Here is a 17,431-nt window from a genome sequence, read left to right on the forward strand (position 1 = left end):
AAAAAAAATAAAATAATTAAAAAATTTTAAAATAATAAATAATAAAATATAAAAAATTATAAAAATAATAAAATTAAAAATAAAAGAATAAAATAAATAAATAAAAATAAAAATAACCAAAACAAAAATTTTAAATCCTTTAAAAATAAAAAACTTAAAAAAATAATAATAAAGGATAAAAAATTATAAAAATAATAAAAAAAAAATAATAATAATAATTAAAAATTTTAAAAATAATAAATAAAATATAAAAAATTATAAAAATAATAAAATTAAAAATAAAAAAATAAAAAAAATAAAATAAAAATTAAAAAATTAAAAAAAATAATTAAAAATTTTTAAAATAATAAATAATAAAATATAAAAAATCAAATAAAAAAATGAGTAAAACAAAAATCAAAAATATTGAAAATTTTAAAAATAATTAAAAAAATAATAATAACAAAAAATAGAATAATTCATTGTTACCTTGTAGTTGTTGTTCAGCTTCTTGTGCTCTACCATCAGCAATCTTAGCTTGCAACAAATAATCAACTCCACTAGTAAATACACTAATATAGAAATTGATTATTGATATAACTCCTTACCCTTTGTTTGTGATTGTAGCACTCTGTTCCTCTAGTTTACGAACCTATATAAATTAAAATAAGTAAATAAATAAATAAATAAATAAATAAATAAAAATAGCAGAAAATAAAATAAAATAATAATAATTAATTACTAGTAATAATGTTCCACTGAGGCTTTCCTCCAATTCGTTGACTCTGTTGTTACTTTCTTTAAGTTCGTTTTGTGAGTGGGCGTATTCCGCCTAAAAAAAGAAGAATGCACAAAATGTGGTAAAAATGTACAATGCAATTAGTATAATAATTGTAACAATAATCTAAGTAATTATATTATTAGCATACCTTTAAATCAGATATTTCATTCTCTAATTTAAGTCTTTCGCTCAACTCAGTCACATTCCTTTGTTGCAATGCTGTGACGTCAGTCTCCAATATCTTGACCAGTTGATCGTTTACTAATCTTTGTGATCTCTCCTGATTTAATTCGGCCATTACAGACTGAATGCTTTCTTCTCTCTCTCTTCTCTCCCTTCCAATATTTGCTAGCTGCATTAGCTCATTAATATCAATGGTAGTATTAGTACTTGAGTCAACTAGTATTGGGTTGATGGTTTGATTGGAGGATTCACTAGTTGTTAATATATCAGTCTGTGATTCAATATCAGTGTTAAGTATCAGATCAGTGTTAACACATTTATCATCTTTTATTATGACATAATCCTCTTGAAGGTGCTGCGGCTGCGAAACACTCTCTTCTTCTTGAGGGAGAGGTTCGTTAACCTCTTCCTGCATGAGTGGCTCATTCTCTTTTTCTTGAGGGAGTGGCTCATCATCTTCTTCGGGGAGCGACTCATTCTCTTCTTCTTGAGGGAGTGGCTCATCATCTTCTTCTTCGGGGAGCGACTCATTCTCTTCTTCTTGAGGGAGTGGTTCATTATCTTCTTCTTGAAGGAGTGGTTCATTATCTTCTTCTTGAGGGAGTGGTTCATTATCTTCTTCTTGAGGGAGTGGTTCATTATCTTCTTCTTGAAGGAGTGGTTCATTATCTTCTTCTTGAGGGAGTGGTTCATTATCTTCTTCTTGAGGGAGTGGCTCGTTATCTTCTTCCTGGACGAGTGGCTCATTATCTTCTTCTTGAGGGAGCGGCTCATTATCTTCTTCTTGAGGGAGCGGCTCATTCTCTTCTTCCTGGATGAGTGGTTCATTAGCTTCTTGTGGAACTGGCTTGTTAGTTTCATCTTGAGGGGGTGGCTCACTATCGTTTTGTGGGAGTGGCTCATCATCTTCTTCTTGAGGAAGTGGTTCATTCTCTTCTTCCTGGACAAGCGGCTCATTAGCTTCTTGTGGAATTGGCTTGTTAGTTTCATCTTGTGAGAGTGGCTCATTATCTTCCTGCGGCTGTGGAACACCTTCTACTTCTTGTGGAAGTGGTTCTTTATCTTCTTGTGGCTCAGTAACATCTTCTTGTGTGCGGTTGCCTTCTTCTTGTGGGGATGGGTATGGCTTGGTAATATCTTCTTGTTGTAGCTCGTTACCCTCTTCTTGTGGCTTGCTATCTTCTCGTGAGAGTGGTTCGTTATCTTCTTGTGGGAGTGGTTCATTTTCTTCCAGTGGGAGTGGCTCATTTTCTTCTTGTGGGAGTGGTTCATTAGTCTCATTGTATTCAGTAGTCGATTCAATCTCATTCTCTTCATTTTGTGGGTGTGGCTCATCCTTTCTTAAAGGCACTTCATTCTCTTGTGGCTCATCCAACTGATCGTCCTGTGGGTCTGGTTTATCTACTAAGCTTTCTTCTGAGCTGCATGTATCAATTATTGGATCCTGTTCCTCTGGTTCTTGTTGCTCTAAAGATTGAGGATCATTTTCCGGCTCATTCTCCTGCAAATGCACCATATCCAGTAGTGGGTGTGGCTCCTCTCCCTGCATATCCGTCCTAGTATCTTGTGGGCATGGCTCCTCCACTTTGTTGTCGAGGAAATCCTCAATCTTATCCATTAGGAACAAATCCTTAGAGAGTGAGGCTGGGTCCATTAAACTCAGAGGTGGAGGGGATTTCTCTGTAGACGGTTTTGTTTCTCCTCCAGGCAAATCGTCGAAATCGACATCTTCAAACGAGGCCTCTTCTTCCTCTATCTCTTCCTCTCCCTCCTCTTCTCCGTCTTTTATTAATATTCCTATCTTTCTCTCTAGGACTCCCTCAGTGTCTAGTGTACGCAGTAATGATGACACGTCTGATACCACATACCCTCCTCCTCCTCCACTGTGCCCTCCACTCCCTCCATTATTTGTTTCTTTATTTTCTTCCTTTTCTTCGGGGCTTATCGTTTCTGGCGGTGTCTCAAAACCAGCCGAGTCTGAGTCGCTGTCTTGATCATCACTGGTGTCCCCGGGGATATTCCGAGGAGGAGAAACAGCCACTTCTTTTTTCGATTCTTCTCCCTCCATTATTGAAAATGAGCCACACCCCTACCAAATGTTAACGCCCACACACTTATTAAAAAGATTTGGATAATATTATTGGAATAATAATAACATGATAATAACAATAATAATAGTAAAAGTTTTGAGTGTAAATGTGTAACTTATTTCCAATTCATTATACATGCACTGTTATTAATACTAATCATTTTTTTGTTTATCTTCCACGGAAATATTGAAATGCGTAAATAGCCAAGGAAGCGACTCCAACAACCAAAAAGAAATTTGGAGTTGAAGCAATTCGATTTAGCACACTAGCAGCAGGTAGCTGAATAAGCTGACCCTAAAAAATGAAAAAAATATACATTATTTTATAGCAGTACAAGGTTTAGTTTTATATAAAAAAGAATTGATTGTCACAGAATTACACCAACAATAGTAATAATTATATATACATATCCCTGCTGCTCACCCATCCTCCAACTCGTTTTAGCATGTCATAGAACTTTGCTTTGAGGAAGAACTTGACTAGAAAGCTAGCAATTACTGCAAGGACACTCAAGAGTCCAGAAGAACTAAAGTATTTAGAGATGTAGTTTTTACACAAGTGATAACAGTAGCCTAGTACAGCAGCAATGCGTCCAACATTGAGCTTAGCTAAAGTAAAATAATAATAATAATAATAATACTAATAATAATATATTATATTCATGATGAATTAATCATAAAAATAATTTATGCACAAATAACGTACGTAGTCCAAATTCATCCCATTCAAAAACATTCTGTAGTACAGTCGAGAAAGTAACGAATGCTTGGTCAGGATTGTCACTATACATTTGCATGATGTCCTCAAAATGGCCGCTGTACATTGAGTCTATCTCATCTCCAAGCTCAGCTAGACGTCGCCCGACAGCCTTAGCATTGCTCTCTCCTCCTCCTCCTCCATCTGATTCACCTTTAAAATAAAAATAATATTTGAAACTTAACAGTGATATCAGACCTGGGTCAAATAAAAATAGTATTTGTAATTAGTCGTATTTAAATACTTTTGAAAGTATTTGTATTTGTAATTTGAGTTTTTGTAACAGGAAGTATTTGTATTTGCAATTGAAATACAGCAGGGAAGTATTTCAAAACACAGCAAAATACTTCAAAATACTTCAATGTGAATGAAGATGCTGTTTGAGTGACAAAACTTTGAAACACTAACATTCATTAAATGCAATACATGACTATAACTAAATATTATTGATTATACATGGATGCATAATAAAAAGAAGCTGTCAATTTACTTGATTGATTAATTCATAAAACTACGTAGTTAATAACTGTCCATACTTGAGAAGAAAGTATTTGTATTTGTAATTGAAATACATGCATGCAGTATTTGTAATTGTATTTAAATACAAAGCTGAAAACAGTATTTGTATTTTTGCTTTTGTACAGTATTTGTATTTAAATACTTCTGCGCTGTATTTGACCCAAGTCTGAGTGATATACACTGAGGAGCGGTATTTAATTCCCATATCTCTTTATATAGCTGCTTTCTTACTGGTAGCTTCGCTTTCTGTCCTTGCTTTGTTGATCTCTGCCTCCCGAAAGGACTCCACTTCATCTCGGGATAGTTTCTCGTCTTTCTCTGCTCTCCTGAAGACGTACTCGTACAAAGCTCTCTCAGTTTCTCTTCTCTCCTCCTCGGAGAGCTCGTCTAGACTATCAGTGGCTCCTGTCCGAAAAGCTTGCCTCCTTCTCGACAGCTCAGCTTGGCCTCCTTCTCTACCCCCCGTCGCCATATTGTTTTTTGACAAAAAGGAGTGGCTTGTTAATTTGTAGGTGTGGCTCGCAAAGGGCCGCCCACGCACTAAAGAAAATGCCATAGAAATGCCAAAACCACTTGCTTGTGGGTAACCGCGTACGTACCAGAATACGCACATCCTGTCTGTGGCCGTGGTCGATCACACATCACATGTTTCAACCATGAATATCATTACTCGAGCTCTCTATAAAAAGAAGCAAATTAGACAAGATCTACACTTAAAAGCTAAAAAACCTTCAAGCAAGGAAAAGAAGAATCAAAAGCCAATCATGAGCTCAGTTATATCACAGCAAGAGGAAAAGCAGTCCACATCATCTGCAGGAGGAGTCAAAGCACTCACTCAATCATACATCATTGAACAACTCAGACAGAATGGTTACAAGTCACTAGCTGCAAGTCTCTCAAAAGACCAGCTTACCATATCAGAAGAAATGCACAAAATAGTCAAGAGAATAAGCAATCAGCTAGCACAAGAGAAGAAAGAGCAGATGGAAGACATTTGCTTTGAGCTCCAGCTGACCAAGGAGACACTCACCGAGACCTTCAACGGAATCTCTCAAGAACTATTCAAAGACGGGATAAAATGGGGCAGAATAGTAACCTTCATAGCATTCAGTGGAGCAATGGCTGTCTACTGTGCTCAAAATTCACTCGGTGATCAAGTGAGCGATGTAATCAGACAGACTGGATCCTTCATACAGGACAACCTACACCAATGGATACTCAATAATGATGGATGGTGCGGATTCGTTAGACATTTCGACGAGCAAGATATCAATCTTAACTTTTTTGTACCGGCATTCTTCATAGGGCTAGGAATGACAGCACTAGCAGTGGCTGGCAGTTTTCTCGCATTTAAAAGGAAATACACTGGAGGTCTATTATGATGGCTCACAAACTATTATAATATGTGTTTGTATTGTACTTATATTTGTCATTATTTGTATGTTTGTATCACTTATTTATTATTACACAATACACTTCAAACATCAACTGAAAAAGTCAAGCAAACAGCGTTACTCTGCGCAATATACTCATGCATAAAGTGATGGCTATGTCATATAGATGGAATTTCATTCTGCACCTTGCTGATCATCCCATCATAAAACTATAGTTAAACAGCTTGAGCCAGATAGGAGCAAAAATGAACTTTTAAGTCCCAGGAATATTTCTATCTATATGATATAACATGTAAAATCTCAAAACACACACACACACACTTCATTTCTTTTGGAAAAGTTACAAAAAGAACCTTCAATAAGTTCTAAAAGCAAAAGTAAAAGATAAAGCCATGATTGAGTAAACAACCGGTGAGCATCAAGCAGATACTGGCCAATACACAAATACCACATATCAGCAATCATTCACTTGATAGTACTGTACTGTATGCTGCCAGTGTAGCTTGAGAAAACTAGAACTACTACACTGGAATCACTAATAAGGGATACCTGAGATAAGGGCATATACATATGCTTCTATCATAGAATAGTATCTGTAATGAACCAATTGGCACAAAAGTGGCTCAGATATAAGGACTGAGCACACAAGTAGTGTGGTCCCAAATATCGATATCCAGAATAGGGGCTCCACCATTTCCACCATAAAAACATTCCTCTGTATCTATCCAGTGCATTGTTTCATGGCAAAAGAACTTGGCATATTCACAAAACAGCTCGAGAGGACAAAGTTCACATTAAAAATATTTCCACTGACAGGAAATTATTCTAATGGATGTGTCTGGATACAAGTTATTTTTAGGCATTACTCAATGTTATTGCAAGCTGCATTGCATTGTGGTTAGGCTTAATTATAATTAGTTAATGTAGTACACTCCTGATTGTTTGTGGTCAGCTGCAAGCTGGTGGCAGGCCTTAACATACCATTTTATACTAAACTAATTTACATTAGTGTTTGCAATGATGCAATTGCTAAAAAGGACAGGGATATTATATACAATAGGTAGAGAGTCTAGAGTCTAGTCCAACAGGTTGTTATTGTCCCAGAATGAATCTCCAATAATGTCAACATGCGAAACAACAACTCTTTTCCTTTTCCTAAAGGTAAATCCCTCTCTTGTTGATTCCATAACACTGTCACCGACAGCAGATTCAGTATTAGCCTTCCCAGGATCATTACCGGAGTCTCCTACACTGGAGCCATCATTCTATGTACACAGAGACAGACAGAGACATATAAGCAAGTATTACCCACCCAGTGATGAATGCATGTGTGTGGCAAGTGGCTACTACTAATTGCTACATCAAGTTGATCCACATACATGGACATGATGCTCAATTATAATAATACATTAAAAGGTCTCATCTCTCTCTCTCACTCTTTCCGCATTATACATTCACATGTAAATTATCATGCAAACGTGTGTTTACTTCTTTCCCTCTTCTCTCCCTCCAAATTCTCCCAAAGAGAGACAGAGAGTCAGAGAGACAGAGAGTTCAAATAAACAACCCAATAATCTGCTGATGGACAGAGCTACAAATAAACTGTGACATGGTGCTTATGCATTTCACTAAGATGACAATCACAAGACATTCAATGCACATAATACTCAATAGCTATTAGCTGCTACTATAAATTATAATTATAATCATGCAGGTCTGTCTCTATGGCTAGTGGTGGTTTTTCCCCTTCACAACTCGCAACACTTTGAATGGTATGACAAACATGTTACTGCAAAGGTCACTTTAGACTTTAAACACAGGCCATATCCTGCTACATATATGAACATTAAAAACACAGACATACAGAGGGAAGGATGTGAACATCACATACAGAAAGTAATGGGGTTACAGTCCAGCTTAACTCATTGGACTAATACAAACACAGTAAAGGGCGATTCAGACTGGTAAAGCATTAAGAAAAGCAATATAAACCAATGGCCAAAGTTATTACTTAAGGACAGGGGCTATCTTAATGCTTTATACCTTATCTCAAGTATTCAATGTGAACCATTAACGGGACAGATAATGTAATTCCAAATATGCACACAGAATTAATTCCCCTATCTCTCTCACAGGATAATAGACTACTATAAATATTAATAGTAACAGGATATGCTGCAGGTGTGTGGTTCGAGCTTTTGCAGTGTCACCCTATGATAGCAGTAAATGGCTTTAATTGAATAAGGCTACTAGCATCACGTATAATCAGCTACAGAGAAGTGGGCACACGTATAATATTTACTAATATAGCTAATGAGATTGTCCTATCATGTGATATCAACATTATAAAATAAATAAATAAAATGAAAACAGTAGCTTCAAAGGTGCTGGAAATGTTATGTTTATGCTGCTAATAATTATGAATTGATCCCAATTAAATGCATACATACTTTGCCATACGTCCAGACAGCTTCAGTAGAGCCCCCGTGCTAATAAGGATACACACACCTCAAAATTAATGACTGTTGGCACAAAACTATACAAAAGTATGAGGACGTGCACTTCTGCATTAAGGACAGTAAGTGTCCCACGGTGTCCTTAATAAAAACACTCCTGTATTGAGAAGGCAGTTAAAGGCATCCTTAATAAAGAGGCTATACGTATACACACTGTGATCCTTACTGATTGTATCTTCTCATGATAATTCTCCCAGAGTAGGACACTGCCTTTCTTGAACTGCTCCGGCTCGTTGTTATAATTGATCCCAAACTCATTAAAAAGGATTTCATTCTTCTGAGAAGACTCTGTGCCCTGGGGGGAGATGGAGGATAAGGAGAAGGTAACCTGATATCATCCAACCATTCATCATATGTCACATAATAACAAGGAAATACACATCACATATAAAAATACCTATATAATAACACCTCCAGGCTACACTGAGTGGGTAGAAGTGGATCATTCTTTTACCCACTAATAATGTCTGACCTATACATCAACTAACAATGACCTCTAATAGTTTCATCGGAAGGCTTACGTGTACATGTACATGTACATTCCCAAGTTGTCGGTCAGTTCAAAGATATTACGCTAGAAATTCAAATGATTTCACACAATATTTGTGTACATGTACTTAATCTATTATTAGTCCATTATCATAAATTATATAATCTTTATTGAACACCAAAGCATGTAACAACTCAAGACATCAAAACATAGCCAGCTGCTATGTACAAACAAGTACATGTGTGCACACACACACACACACACACACACACACACTATATATATATATATATATAGTGTGTATATATTATATGCATGTACATATACTCACACACAAATAGAAGTGAAGGAGAGAGAGATATGTGAGATAGCTCTATACAGATGTGAATAAGGAGCAGGTGTGAGTACTGAAAGCAGTCATTACCATACAAGAAGAGTCGTTTGATGAGCAACAATTAGACACGTTTTAGAAAGGGAAATTATGAGATAAGAGAGTGAGAGAGTGAGTATAGGAAAAAGCAGAAGCCTCAGTAGCAATCGTCGGAGCAGGTGGCTTTTTCATCAATATGGATACTGTGGTGTAATACGTACCCTGTACATGTTGTGGTGTAATACGTACCCTGTACATGTACATGTACATGTAGGGCTGCCAAGAGGTAATGAGTGATTAGAGAGAGTGGGTGGAAGGTACGTGTGATTTCATATCTTGAAACCACAGATATAATGTTGTCAAACCTACAGCTCACATCCCAACAAATGACACAATAGCCCAAATATACGTAATAGAGCCCACCGCTTTTATGCGTGCGTAATAATACTAATACCCAAACACTGAGATATCTGCCCCAGGCAATCATATATATGCAATGTATATACATGTACACATGTAAACGTACATTAACAAAACAGCTCATTTAAAGGAAGTGATATAAGACTACTACAGACACTGTACAATGAGGGAGAGATAAAGATAAGGTTTGATCATCACCTTATTATAATAACAATGAAAGAACCTGCGGTCTTACTTGGCACCCAGCCACCCACATGTGGCAACACTAATAATCATTTATTAATGACCACTACTATCACTGCGAAGGGCTATACAGCACATGTACTAATATTACCCCCCTTAGTATGATATCCGCATCACTGAACTAATTAGTAGAGCATAACTATTTTACATAATTACATATTTTAAATCTTACAATGAGAGTAGAGGGGGTGCTAAAGTCCATGAATGCATGTACATGTAGTAGAAATGATGATGAAATAATATTACTAGTAATACTAGTAATGATAACAATAGTAATTACTGTTGTAGGGTACAAACTAACAGTGCATAGCAAGCCAAGCCTTGTTGAACTTTGCCTAAGGACACAAGTTTAATAATGAATAAATAAATAATAAATTTTATTATTTGTTTAAATGGAGTCAGCTGCAAAAGTGTCTATGTAAACACAAGCACGAGCTCCGTGTAATTTAATAAAATGAAATTAATAACTCCATATACACAGGTTGCTTTCATACTGACTGCCAATGGAACTGGCTGTATTGTCTATATTATTACCTATAATACCTCCATTCCATTGCACACCCTTTCTCACAACCCTCCCTTCCCAATTTCTGTCTCTAATCTCTCACTATTCTCACAAGCACCAACAGATAGACACATACAAACACGTACATACATAATATTATAAAATCTCTGTATTCTCAAAAACACATTTTTATTATACAAACAAGTCTTTATACACACCAAGTGTCGCTCTTCTTAAAATATTCAGACAGTTATTATAGCTAAGTTCTCATGAGGCAATAACATGTCACAAACAAGCCATGGTTACTATGACCACCACCACCACCACAAATTCTACTATCCAGCCTGCAGCCATACAGACTCTCTGTCACCATAAACACCAACATACCAACTAAATTAAACCTCAATCGGCTGGGACATCTTTTACCATGATAGGTCAGAGCTTATACTCTATGTAATACACATCACAACTTCTAATTCTACAATATCCCAATGTACTACTAGTTAACCCTCATTCTCAAGTACATGTATGTTATGAAGGTATTTTTTGTTTTCTCTCCCTCTTCCTCTTTCATTTTTTCTACTGTGTACAGCTAATGTAAGCAAGCACACACGAGCCCAAAGAATGCGTGGACATGTGATTGTTCTAATTCAATACTTAATGATTTAAAAAGCATTAACAATCAATTAACAATGAAAATCTTCCCATAAACATCAAAATATGCACTACTACAGGTAGTGTGGACAGAGGCTGTCACATGGATTGGGTCCAATGGTGACATCATTAATAATTCCCTGGTGCAAGTCACTACTGGACAGAATGTACACACATTCATTGCATTAGAGTACTACAATGAAACCTTTTTATTCTGGACACTATTACTCATTACTTTTCCTTAATAATACATATTACAGAAGTGCCTTCATTTCAAGAGCTACTTTGTACATATATATTATGAGATAATGAGAAGGTGAAAAGATGAGGGTTATACATGTAGCAGTAATTAGTGTCAGGTAGTATACTATCAGCTTCACCACCTGGAGGCATTTGCTCTCTCATGTGGTTAATGTCTGTTTGTTTAGTCAATGAGATTACACGTACATCCACACACAAAGTCACAAACACACATAATGTGGGTATGTGAGCAGTACATGTACATGTGTAGCTACAACCATACTTCCTTACATTTAATCTCTTCTGAGCTTCTTCATTCTTCAAACCAGACTCAACCAAAGACCAGAAGCAGGTATTATATAAATTATTAATGTGACCTGAGAGAGAGAGAGAGAGAGAGAGAGAGAGAGAGGAAGAGAGAGAGAATAACTTGTCAGCAGGTTATTACACACCATTCCAACAACAAGGCATCACTATACACTGTACTAAAAAGGTAAAGGAAAGTAAATTTACTATAGTCTATGGGCTATATTTAACTGATAAAAAGAAGTGGAGGCAGCAACAGTGACAGACGCATAATTCCAGCATTAATTAGAAAAGAAGACACGACACTCATACACAAAAGGAGAGTGTTTGTGTTTTTAATAGTATAAGTAGAGAATACCTAATAAAGGAGGAGAGGGGGAGAAACAGCCGTGCTCTGCTAGATAAAAAAAAGTAACACGTAGTAGGTTTCAGTTGTAATATGGACCATTATCACAAAATAATAATAATAATAATAATAAATTTCACTTTAGATTAAATAGTTGCTATTATCATTATCAGGACTTACAGTCGGCCTGTCTCCAGCTCAAATAGTCCCTCAAATTCTTTGCTGATGGATAGAGTACTATCCTGGAATCAAAAGCTGGCGGATATAGCAATGGAGTCTTCATAAATTGAGACCAATAGAAGACGTATGAGGCACTGAATAAAGACACCACCGTACTTAGCAGTTTACTAGGGAGAGAGAGAGTGGGAAAGGGTGAGAATGAGTAAAGAGTTGAGAATCTGCTCCTCTTAAACTAGTCTAGTCATAACTCAAAAAATACTAACTGGGATTGGCTCAAACTTTTTACATGGTATAAGGATATCAATATGTATCAGAAAATGTAATAAAAATTGGGGGTGATTTTGGAGTCATTTTTTGGAAAAAAGCATGGGCTATAGTACAGGGAAATTTTCAGAAATTGGCCCATTCTAGAAAATGGTCATAACTCAAAAATTTGAAGTCGGAATCAGCTCAGACTTTCTACATAAAAAACATGTAGCATAAGGACATCAATATGTATAGAAAAAAAGCATAGCCATATCATTAAAGATAGTACAAAGGAAAATATTGTTTTATTAAAATAATGGCAATAAATATTATTCCTTACCTGGCTCTTCTGCCAAATAAATTAGTCGATCTCTTGAAAATAAAACTATCACAAAAAAAACTTTGTCAAAAACACAATCGTCACGTTAAACTCTACCTGAATTCATCGCTTTGTCCATAAGCAATAAAAATATCTTGAAATTCTTGCATAACTGCTGACGCAGCCTTGTTCATCAAATTGAGGGCCAAAATATCGTTTGGTTTTGCAAAATTGTGAGCCATCGCAAACCTGTGAGAGAGAGAAGCGGTCGGAGAGAAAAAAAGAATAGAAAAAGGAAGGGGTAGTAATTAGTTATGCTAACAGGTTGTGACTAGAGTCTTAATCAGTTAATTTAATTAGGAACAATGTACATGCATATATATGTATAATAATAGTTTGGTGTCACTCTACACAATTATATTGACTTCCTCACCTCCCTCTCATCTCTCTTCCTCTCTATTGACCTGTGAAATCCTCTACCGTCTAATCTAAGAACCAACCAAGTGTTGGGAAGACAGCTATCAGACATTTCGAAACCTTTCACATATTCAAACTTGGACTTTGCCATTACTTTCTAGACACGTGGGCGGAAAAATTAATTAACTAGTTATTGGAATGGGCGTGGTCAATACAAACTATTGATGGGCGTGGTTTTGCATGTTATTGCATTGAAACATGGCGAGCAAGATGCTTAGTCCACAAATCTCTCCTTCCGACTTTGAAGATGAAGAAGAACTCCACTCTGTACCTGAAGACATTAGGAACCAGACCCAAGTGATGTTCTACGAGTACGTGGACAGTAGGTGTAGCCACGACAGAGACTTATCCAAGGAACAGGCTTCCCTCCTTCACGAGTCAGCATCTACTTGTATAAGAAAAACTGACGTGGGTGGACAGGTAAAACAAATAGGGGGAAAGATTATTATTTGTACATGTAATTATTGGCTTAGAATTGGGTATGGCTACTGTATTTGGGGTGGGGCTCCCTCTGGGCCGTTAATTATTGTTTGGACTATTAGTTACACCTTGAGCTAGGGATGATAAATTGTGCTGAGCTAATAAAAATGATACAATTTTTTATAATGTTTGTTGTCCATAGTTTTTTCCAAAAAATGGCTACAACAAATAGTCCCAATTTTAGTACATTATAGAGTAAAAGTATAAAGTTATTGGTAACTAGCCATTGTATTCAACAAGAGCGTCTTTTTCTTCCTCCCAGGGCGAAGCAGCTGAAAGGATTGCTATCCTATTATGTGAATACGGCGACAAGTTCCAAAAGGAATTTGACAATGATCAAAACTTACAGAAACTAATGACAGAAGGTACTAGTGACACTGATACTGGGGAGCCTTCAACATCCAGTGTCCTTGCACACGTTAGGATTGTCGTGGAAAGGATTTTTGGTGTCAACTCTAACGGAGAAAGTAATTACAGTATTAATAATAATTAAATGTCTTTTATCCTCATCTCCCCTTTAATTTTCTCCCTCTCTCTTCCCTCTCCCTCCCTCCCCTCCTCTCTCTCTCTCTCCTCCAATCTTAAAGTAATGGTCCAGAATATCACATTTGGTAGGATTGCATCTTTATTTTATTACATTTATTCACTCTGCAAGAGGTTCTTAAAGAATACATTTGCTAACCACACTCTCATGCAAACAATGTGTGCCCTCGGTGGGTACCTTGTTGTATCCCTGGTTAGAGTAAAGTTCTTCCAGTGGCTGAAAGATCAAGGAGGATGGGTTAGTTACTTTTAATTGGATCTAATAGTTTTAGCATGTTGGCTTAGCAATTTTATGTGTCATTTTAAAAAAGATTCCAGTACGCACAATTATTATGATTTTTTTATTTTTTTATTTTTAGGGCCAGGCTATTGTTAACATTTCTACGAGCATTACGCTACCCACGTGGGGTAATAATGTAATATTGGCAGGTGGGGTCTTTCTTATTGGTCTGTGGGCATACAGGATGTACAAAGGACTCTGAAATCAACCAACATACATGCATGCATTTCATACGTGTACATTTCACTTTGTGATTGTGTAATTCTTTCATCTCTTATGATTAGTTTAAAAGATGTGGAGAGTATAGTAGGCGAGTGGTTTCAATTAGCACCTTGATTAACTCCCACGCTTTTAATAAAAAAGGTGTGGCTCATCATGCTGAGTGAGTGTGCGTCTGTGTTTACTGGAGAGAAGGAAACAGCTGACGCATCTCTTCTCTCTCGCAAACTAAACGAGAAATTCATTCGAACAATAAATTAAAATTCACTGTCTATACCTCTCACTCTCCAGCTACCCCTTCCTTCATAAATGGCCGTGCGTATTGAAATAACAAAAGCTGCTTTCCGCCTGGACATAGAGCTAGGCCAAGAGGACCCGCCAGTGGAGAAAGAGGACATAACAGCAGTTACCAACGGGACACTCTCTTTCATAGAATCTAAAGTATGCACGGATGAAGATCTGCCTGATGGTGTAGAGATAGCAGGTCAGAAAAAACAGTAATAATTATTTATTATATAATTCATTGATCTATGATTAGATCATTTCACAAAAATAATTATTTCATTATTCTTCATTGTCTTATTTAATTAATTTAGGCCAGATACATCCAACTGCTGGAAAGGATGACGTTGGCTGGAAAGTCGGTAAAGATTACGCCAAGTGGGGGGACGAGCTCTTTAAGGACCCTGCAAAAAAGCAAGAGCTCTTACAAATATTGCAGCCTCTGGTGGAAAGGGCTTTCAAAGAAGGCGGTCATCTTCTTAAAAGAGCAATGAAGGCCATACTCTGTGACAGGTTTGGGCTTGGTAAGCTGATACCATTGAGATAAGAGATATCATAATTAAATTCATTAATTACCAGTAATTCTCATTTTCGTATTATTTTGCATGTACATTAACCCATCAACTAAAAACAGAGCCATTATTACATTTAGATATAGAAACAGCATGCAAGCACATTATTATACATACATTTGGTCAGGAGAAAATTCCCCTTGGTTGAGCAACACAGGTACAGGGTGGTGCAACCACAAATAATTCAAAATCATTAAGCCTACACAGCATTACTAATGTACATGTACATTCACATAATAATGATATTACTTATTGTGTATACAGAGCTATAGCACAAGGTAGCATGCAGACTTTAAGGCTAGGCTGCAAAACTCCCACTAAAACATGAGGTCATACTGAAGATTCACTCCATCCTATATTTATTATCTCTTTGTATGTATATACACACTGTATATCAGTGTGTATGGAAGGTTCTTAGTCCAAAAACTAATTGTTTATAAGACTTGTTGTTATATAATCATCCTACCTAGACAATTGGGAGTTCATGAAGCTTATAAATAAATATTGGGACCCAAACGGGCGAGAGGAAACCCTCTAATGAGAATATTTTGCATGTCACGGTCCGTACAAACCTATATGAAGGAGAGGTTGGTGTAAGGTCTCAATCAATGGAGAGGTTATGATAATTAAAGTATACCTTCACCTGGCAATGCCAGAGTAAGTGATTTGACTGAGATGTCACCCCCTTTTGAGTTGGTGTCTTTGCTTGTTTGCTTAAATCATACATGTATCTCGGTATTTCATGTTTATTCTGGGACATCCACCCATACTTTATTAACCCCCAGCCCAAATTGTAACTGAATTCTTAAACATTTAAGAATTTAAATCAGAGTTTTTCTATGTCCATTGTCAACTTTAATTCTTGCTCTTGCTCAGCTAGCATGATCATTGCATTTTATTTCAAATATTAATTATCACAAACTAGAACTAAACCTTGCCGTTCAGACTGGAAATTGGGAGCACTTTCAGTGTTTCTAATTGCGTATTTATCTGGAGACAGTAACAGCTTATTCACAGGGCTATATATAGATATGTAGATATTATGATGACTGAGTATACTAGCATGAGAGACAGGGGGTAACCCACTGGATCAGTCCCTTCTCTTTCATATATACACTAGTTGTTTTCAATTTGTTGAATGTCATTGCCCACTGCTGCATAATTGCCATCACATAGATATCATTGAAATGTGATACTTATAGAAATGGTAGAGTATCATGTTAAACCATATGTATGTGTGTGACCAAGAATGCTTGTACATTCCTTAAATGGCTTTTCACTTAATCACTCTCTCCCTCCCTCTCTCTCTATTAGTAAGTGAAATCAGGATAGAGAGGATTGCCTCTCTCTTCATGCTCTGCTGGAATTTATTCAAGACTGCAGTGATTGCACACTCTGTTGTAAAAGCTTTTGAGGTCCTTGGGAAGATACTCAAGCATGTCATACTCTTCCTACAGGAAACGAGATTCTTTGAAAAACTAAGGGAAATGGGAGGATGGGTAGGACAATCACATATACATTACACCCACAGACATTCTTTCACATGCATGTACACTACAATTATGATAATTAATGTATACATAAACTTTGGTACACCCCAGACCCTGCCTTGGTCATCAGCCACACTCAAGTTACTGTACAACTCTGTGACTATTACCCCCACTATAACTATCAATTTTTCTGAGTACATCTTTTAAACATTACTATAACAAATAGGCTTATTTATCTTGTATCACATTAGCCACAAGATTATTATTACAGTACATAAGGTATGTGTTTTATTTATACAATAGGTTGGTCTCCAGGAATTGGTGAGGTCCTATAGGCCAGCCATTACCATTACTTCAGTCAAGTATCTGACTGTTGCTACCACAGCAGCCATTGCTGGAGGACTGGCTGTATATCTGTACCTCAAGTATAAGGATTGAGGAAGGACGACCAAAGAAAAATTAACGAAGGATAAATAAATTATTGTAAAATATCATCTGTACCTATGATATTCTCACTTAATCATTATTATTATTATTATTTATTAATCAGC

General features: G+C 36.5%; 5 protein-coding genes across 8 annotated transcripts in view; 2 read left to right on the forward strand and 3 right to left on the reverse strand.

Annotated features, from left to right (window-relative positions):
* LOC100636396 (titin-like) overlaps positions 1-3,033 on the reverse strand; it is a 5,760-nt gene extending 2,727 nt beyond the window's left edge. The window contains exons 1-4 of the mRNA XM_003383376.2: positions 909-3,033; positions 722-811; positions 588-631; positions 469-539 (exon numbers count right to left, since the gene is read on the reverse strand). Coding sequence (XP_003383424.1) covers positions 469-539; positions 588-631; positions 722-811; positions 909-3,011 — 2,308 coding nt within the window. The 5' untranslated portion in view covers positions 3,012-3,033. The remainder of the gene's footprint in view (positions 1-468; positions 540-587; positions 632-721; positions 812-908) is intronic.
* A 27-nt stretch (positions 3,034-3,060) lies between these two features.
* LOC100636521 (uncharacterized) lies at positions 3,061-4,801 on the reverse strand. Its single transcript, XM_003383377.3, has 4 exons — positions 4,540-4,801; positions 3,739-3,942; positions 3,457-3,641; positions 3,061-3,327 (listed from the first exon to the last, which is right to left on the reverse strand). Exons 1-4 carry the CDS (start codon positions 4,778-4,780, stop codon positions 3,202-3,204), a joined length of 756 nt encoding a protein of 251 aa, XP_003383425.1. The 5' UTR covers positions 4,781-4,801; the 3' UTR covers positions 3,061-3,201.
* Positions 4,802-4,949: 148 nt separating this feature from the next.
* Positions 4,950-5,804, forward strand: LOC105316411 (bcl-2-like protein 2). The gene has a single exon (XM_011411267.2). It carries the CDS (start codon positions 4,965-4,967, stop codon positions 5,688-5,690), a length of 726 nt encoding a protein of 241 aa, XP_011409569.1. The 5' UTR covers positions 4,950-4,964; the 3' UTR covers positions 5,691-5,804.
* An 881-nt stretch (positions 5,805-6,685) lies between these two features.
* On the reverse strand, positions 6,686-13,181 carry LOC100636648 (probable tRNA(His) guanylyltransferase). Of its 3 annotated transcripts, none has more exons than XM_020004972.1 (8): positions 13,002-13,181; positions 12,655-12,786; positions 12,559-12,603; positions 11,973-12,139; positions 11,432-11,517; positions 8,385-8,513; positions 8,153-8,191; positions 6,686-6,967 (listed from the first exon to the last, which is right to left on the reverse strand). In XM_020004972.1, the coding sequence occupies exons 1-8, from the start codon at positions 13,103-13,105 to the stop codon at positions 6,779-6,781; spliced, it is 891 nt and encodes a 296-aa protein (XP_019860531.1). In that variant the 5' UTR covers positions 13,106-13,181; the 3' UTR covers positions 6,686-6,778. The 3 variants fall into 3 exon arrangements, with proteins under 3 accessions (XP_019860531.1, XP_019860542.1, XP_011409549.1); XM_020004983.1 differs by having other exon boundaries at positions 12,971-13,095; XM_011411247.2 differs by lacking the exon at positions 8,153-8,191.
* Positions 13,182-13,186: 5 nt separating this feature from the next.
* LOC100631893 (uncharacterized) lies at positions 13,187-17,422 on the forward strand. Of its 2 annotated transcripts, XM_020004994.1 has the most exons (7): positions 13,195-13,434; positions 13,757-13,961; positions 14,082-14,275; positions 14,397-15,020; positions 15,133-15,342; positions 16,705-16,889; positions 17,184-17,422. In XM_020004994.1, exons 4-7 carry the CDS (start codon positions 14,846-14,848, stop codon positions 17,316-17,318), a joined length of 705 nt encoding a protein of 234 aa, XP_019860553.1. In that variant the 5' UTR covers positions 13,195-13,434; positions 13,757-13,961; positions 14,082-14,275; positions 14,397-14,845; the 3' UTR covers positions 17,319-17,422. The 2 variants fall into 2 exon arrangements, with proteins under 2 accessions (XP_003383388.1, XP_019860553.1); XM_003383340.3 differs by lacking the exons at positions 15,133-15,342; positions 16,705-16,889; positions 17,184-17,422 and having other exon boundaries at positions 13,187-13,434; positions 14,397-14,608.
* Positions 17,423-17,431: the final 9 nt, after the last annotated feature.

This window comes from Amphimedon queenslandica, unplaced genomic scaffold (assembly GCF_000090795.2).
Source record: "Amphimedon queenslandica unplaced genomic scaffold, v1.1 AMPQUscaffold_13511, whole genome shotgun sequence".
Taxonomy (NCBI): domain Eukaryota; kingdom Metazoa; phylum Porifera; class Demospongiae; order Haplosclerida; family Niphatidae; genus Amphimedon; species Amphimedon queenslandica.

Coding starts and splice junctions, on each gene's coding strand:
- LOC105316411 (XM_011411267.2), top strand. CDS start 4,965: ATGAATATCATTACTCGAGCTCTCTATAAAAAGAAGCAAATTAGACAA.
- LOC100636648 (XM_020004972.1), bottom strand. CDS start 13,105: ATGGCAAAGTCCAAGTTTGAATATGTGAAAGGTTTCGAAATGTCTGAT. Junction 12,604..12,654: donor GGACAAAGCGATGAATTCAG/GTAGAGTTTAAC, acceptor TTTTTGTGATAG/TTTTATTTTCAAGAGATCGA. Junction 8,514..11,431: donor AAGCTCAGAAGAGATTAAAT/GTAAGGAAGTAT, acceptor ATCTCCCCCCAG/GGCACAGAGTCTTCTCAGAA.
- LOC100631893 (XM_003383340.3), top strand. CDS start 13,213: ATGGCGAGCAAGATGCTTAGTCCACAAATCTCTCCTTCCGACTTTGAA. Junction 13,435..13,756: donor AAACTGACGTGGGTGGACAG/GTAAAACAAATA, acceptor TCTTCCTCCCAG/GGCGAAGCAGCTGAAAGGAT. Junction 13,962..14,081: donor TGTCAACTCTAACGGAGAAA/GTAATTACAGTA, acceptor CCAATCTTAAAG/TAATGGTCCAGAATATCACA.
- LOC100636521 (XM_003383377.3), bottom strand. CDS start 4,780: ATGGCGACGGGGGGTAGAGAAGGAGGCCAAGCTGAGCTGTCGAGAAGG. Junction 3,943..4,539: donor GACAGAAAGCGAAGCTACCA/GTAAGAAAGCAG, acceptor TTTATTTTAAAG/GTGAATCAGATGGAGGAGGA. Junction 3,328..3,456: donor TAAAACGAGTTGGAGGATGG/GTGAGCAGCAGG, acceptor TTCATTTTTTAG/GGTCAGCTTATTCAGCTACC.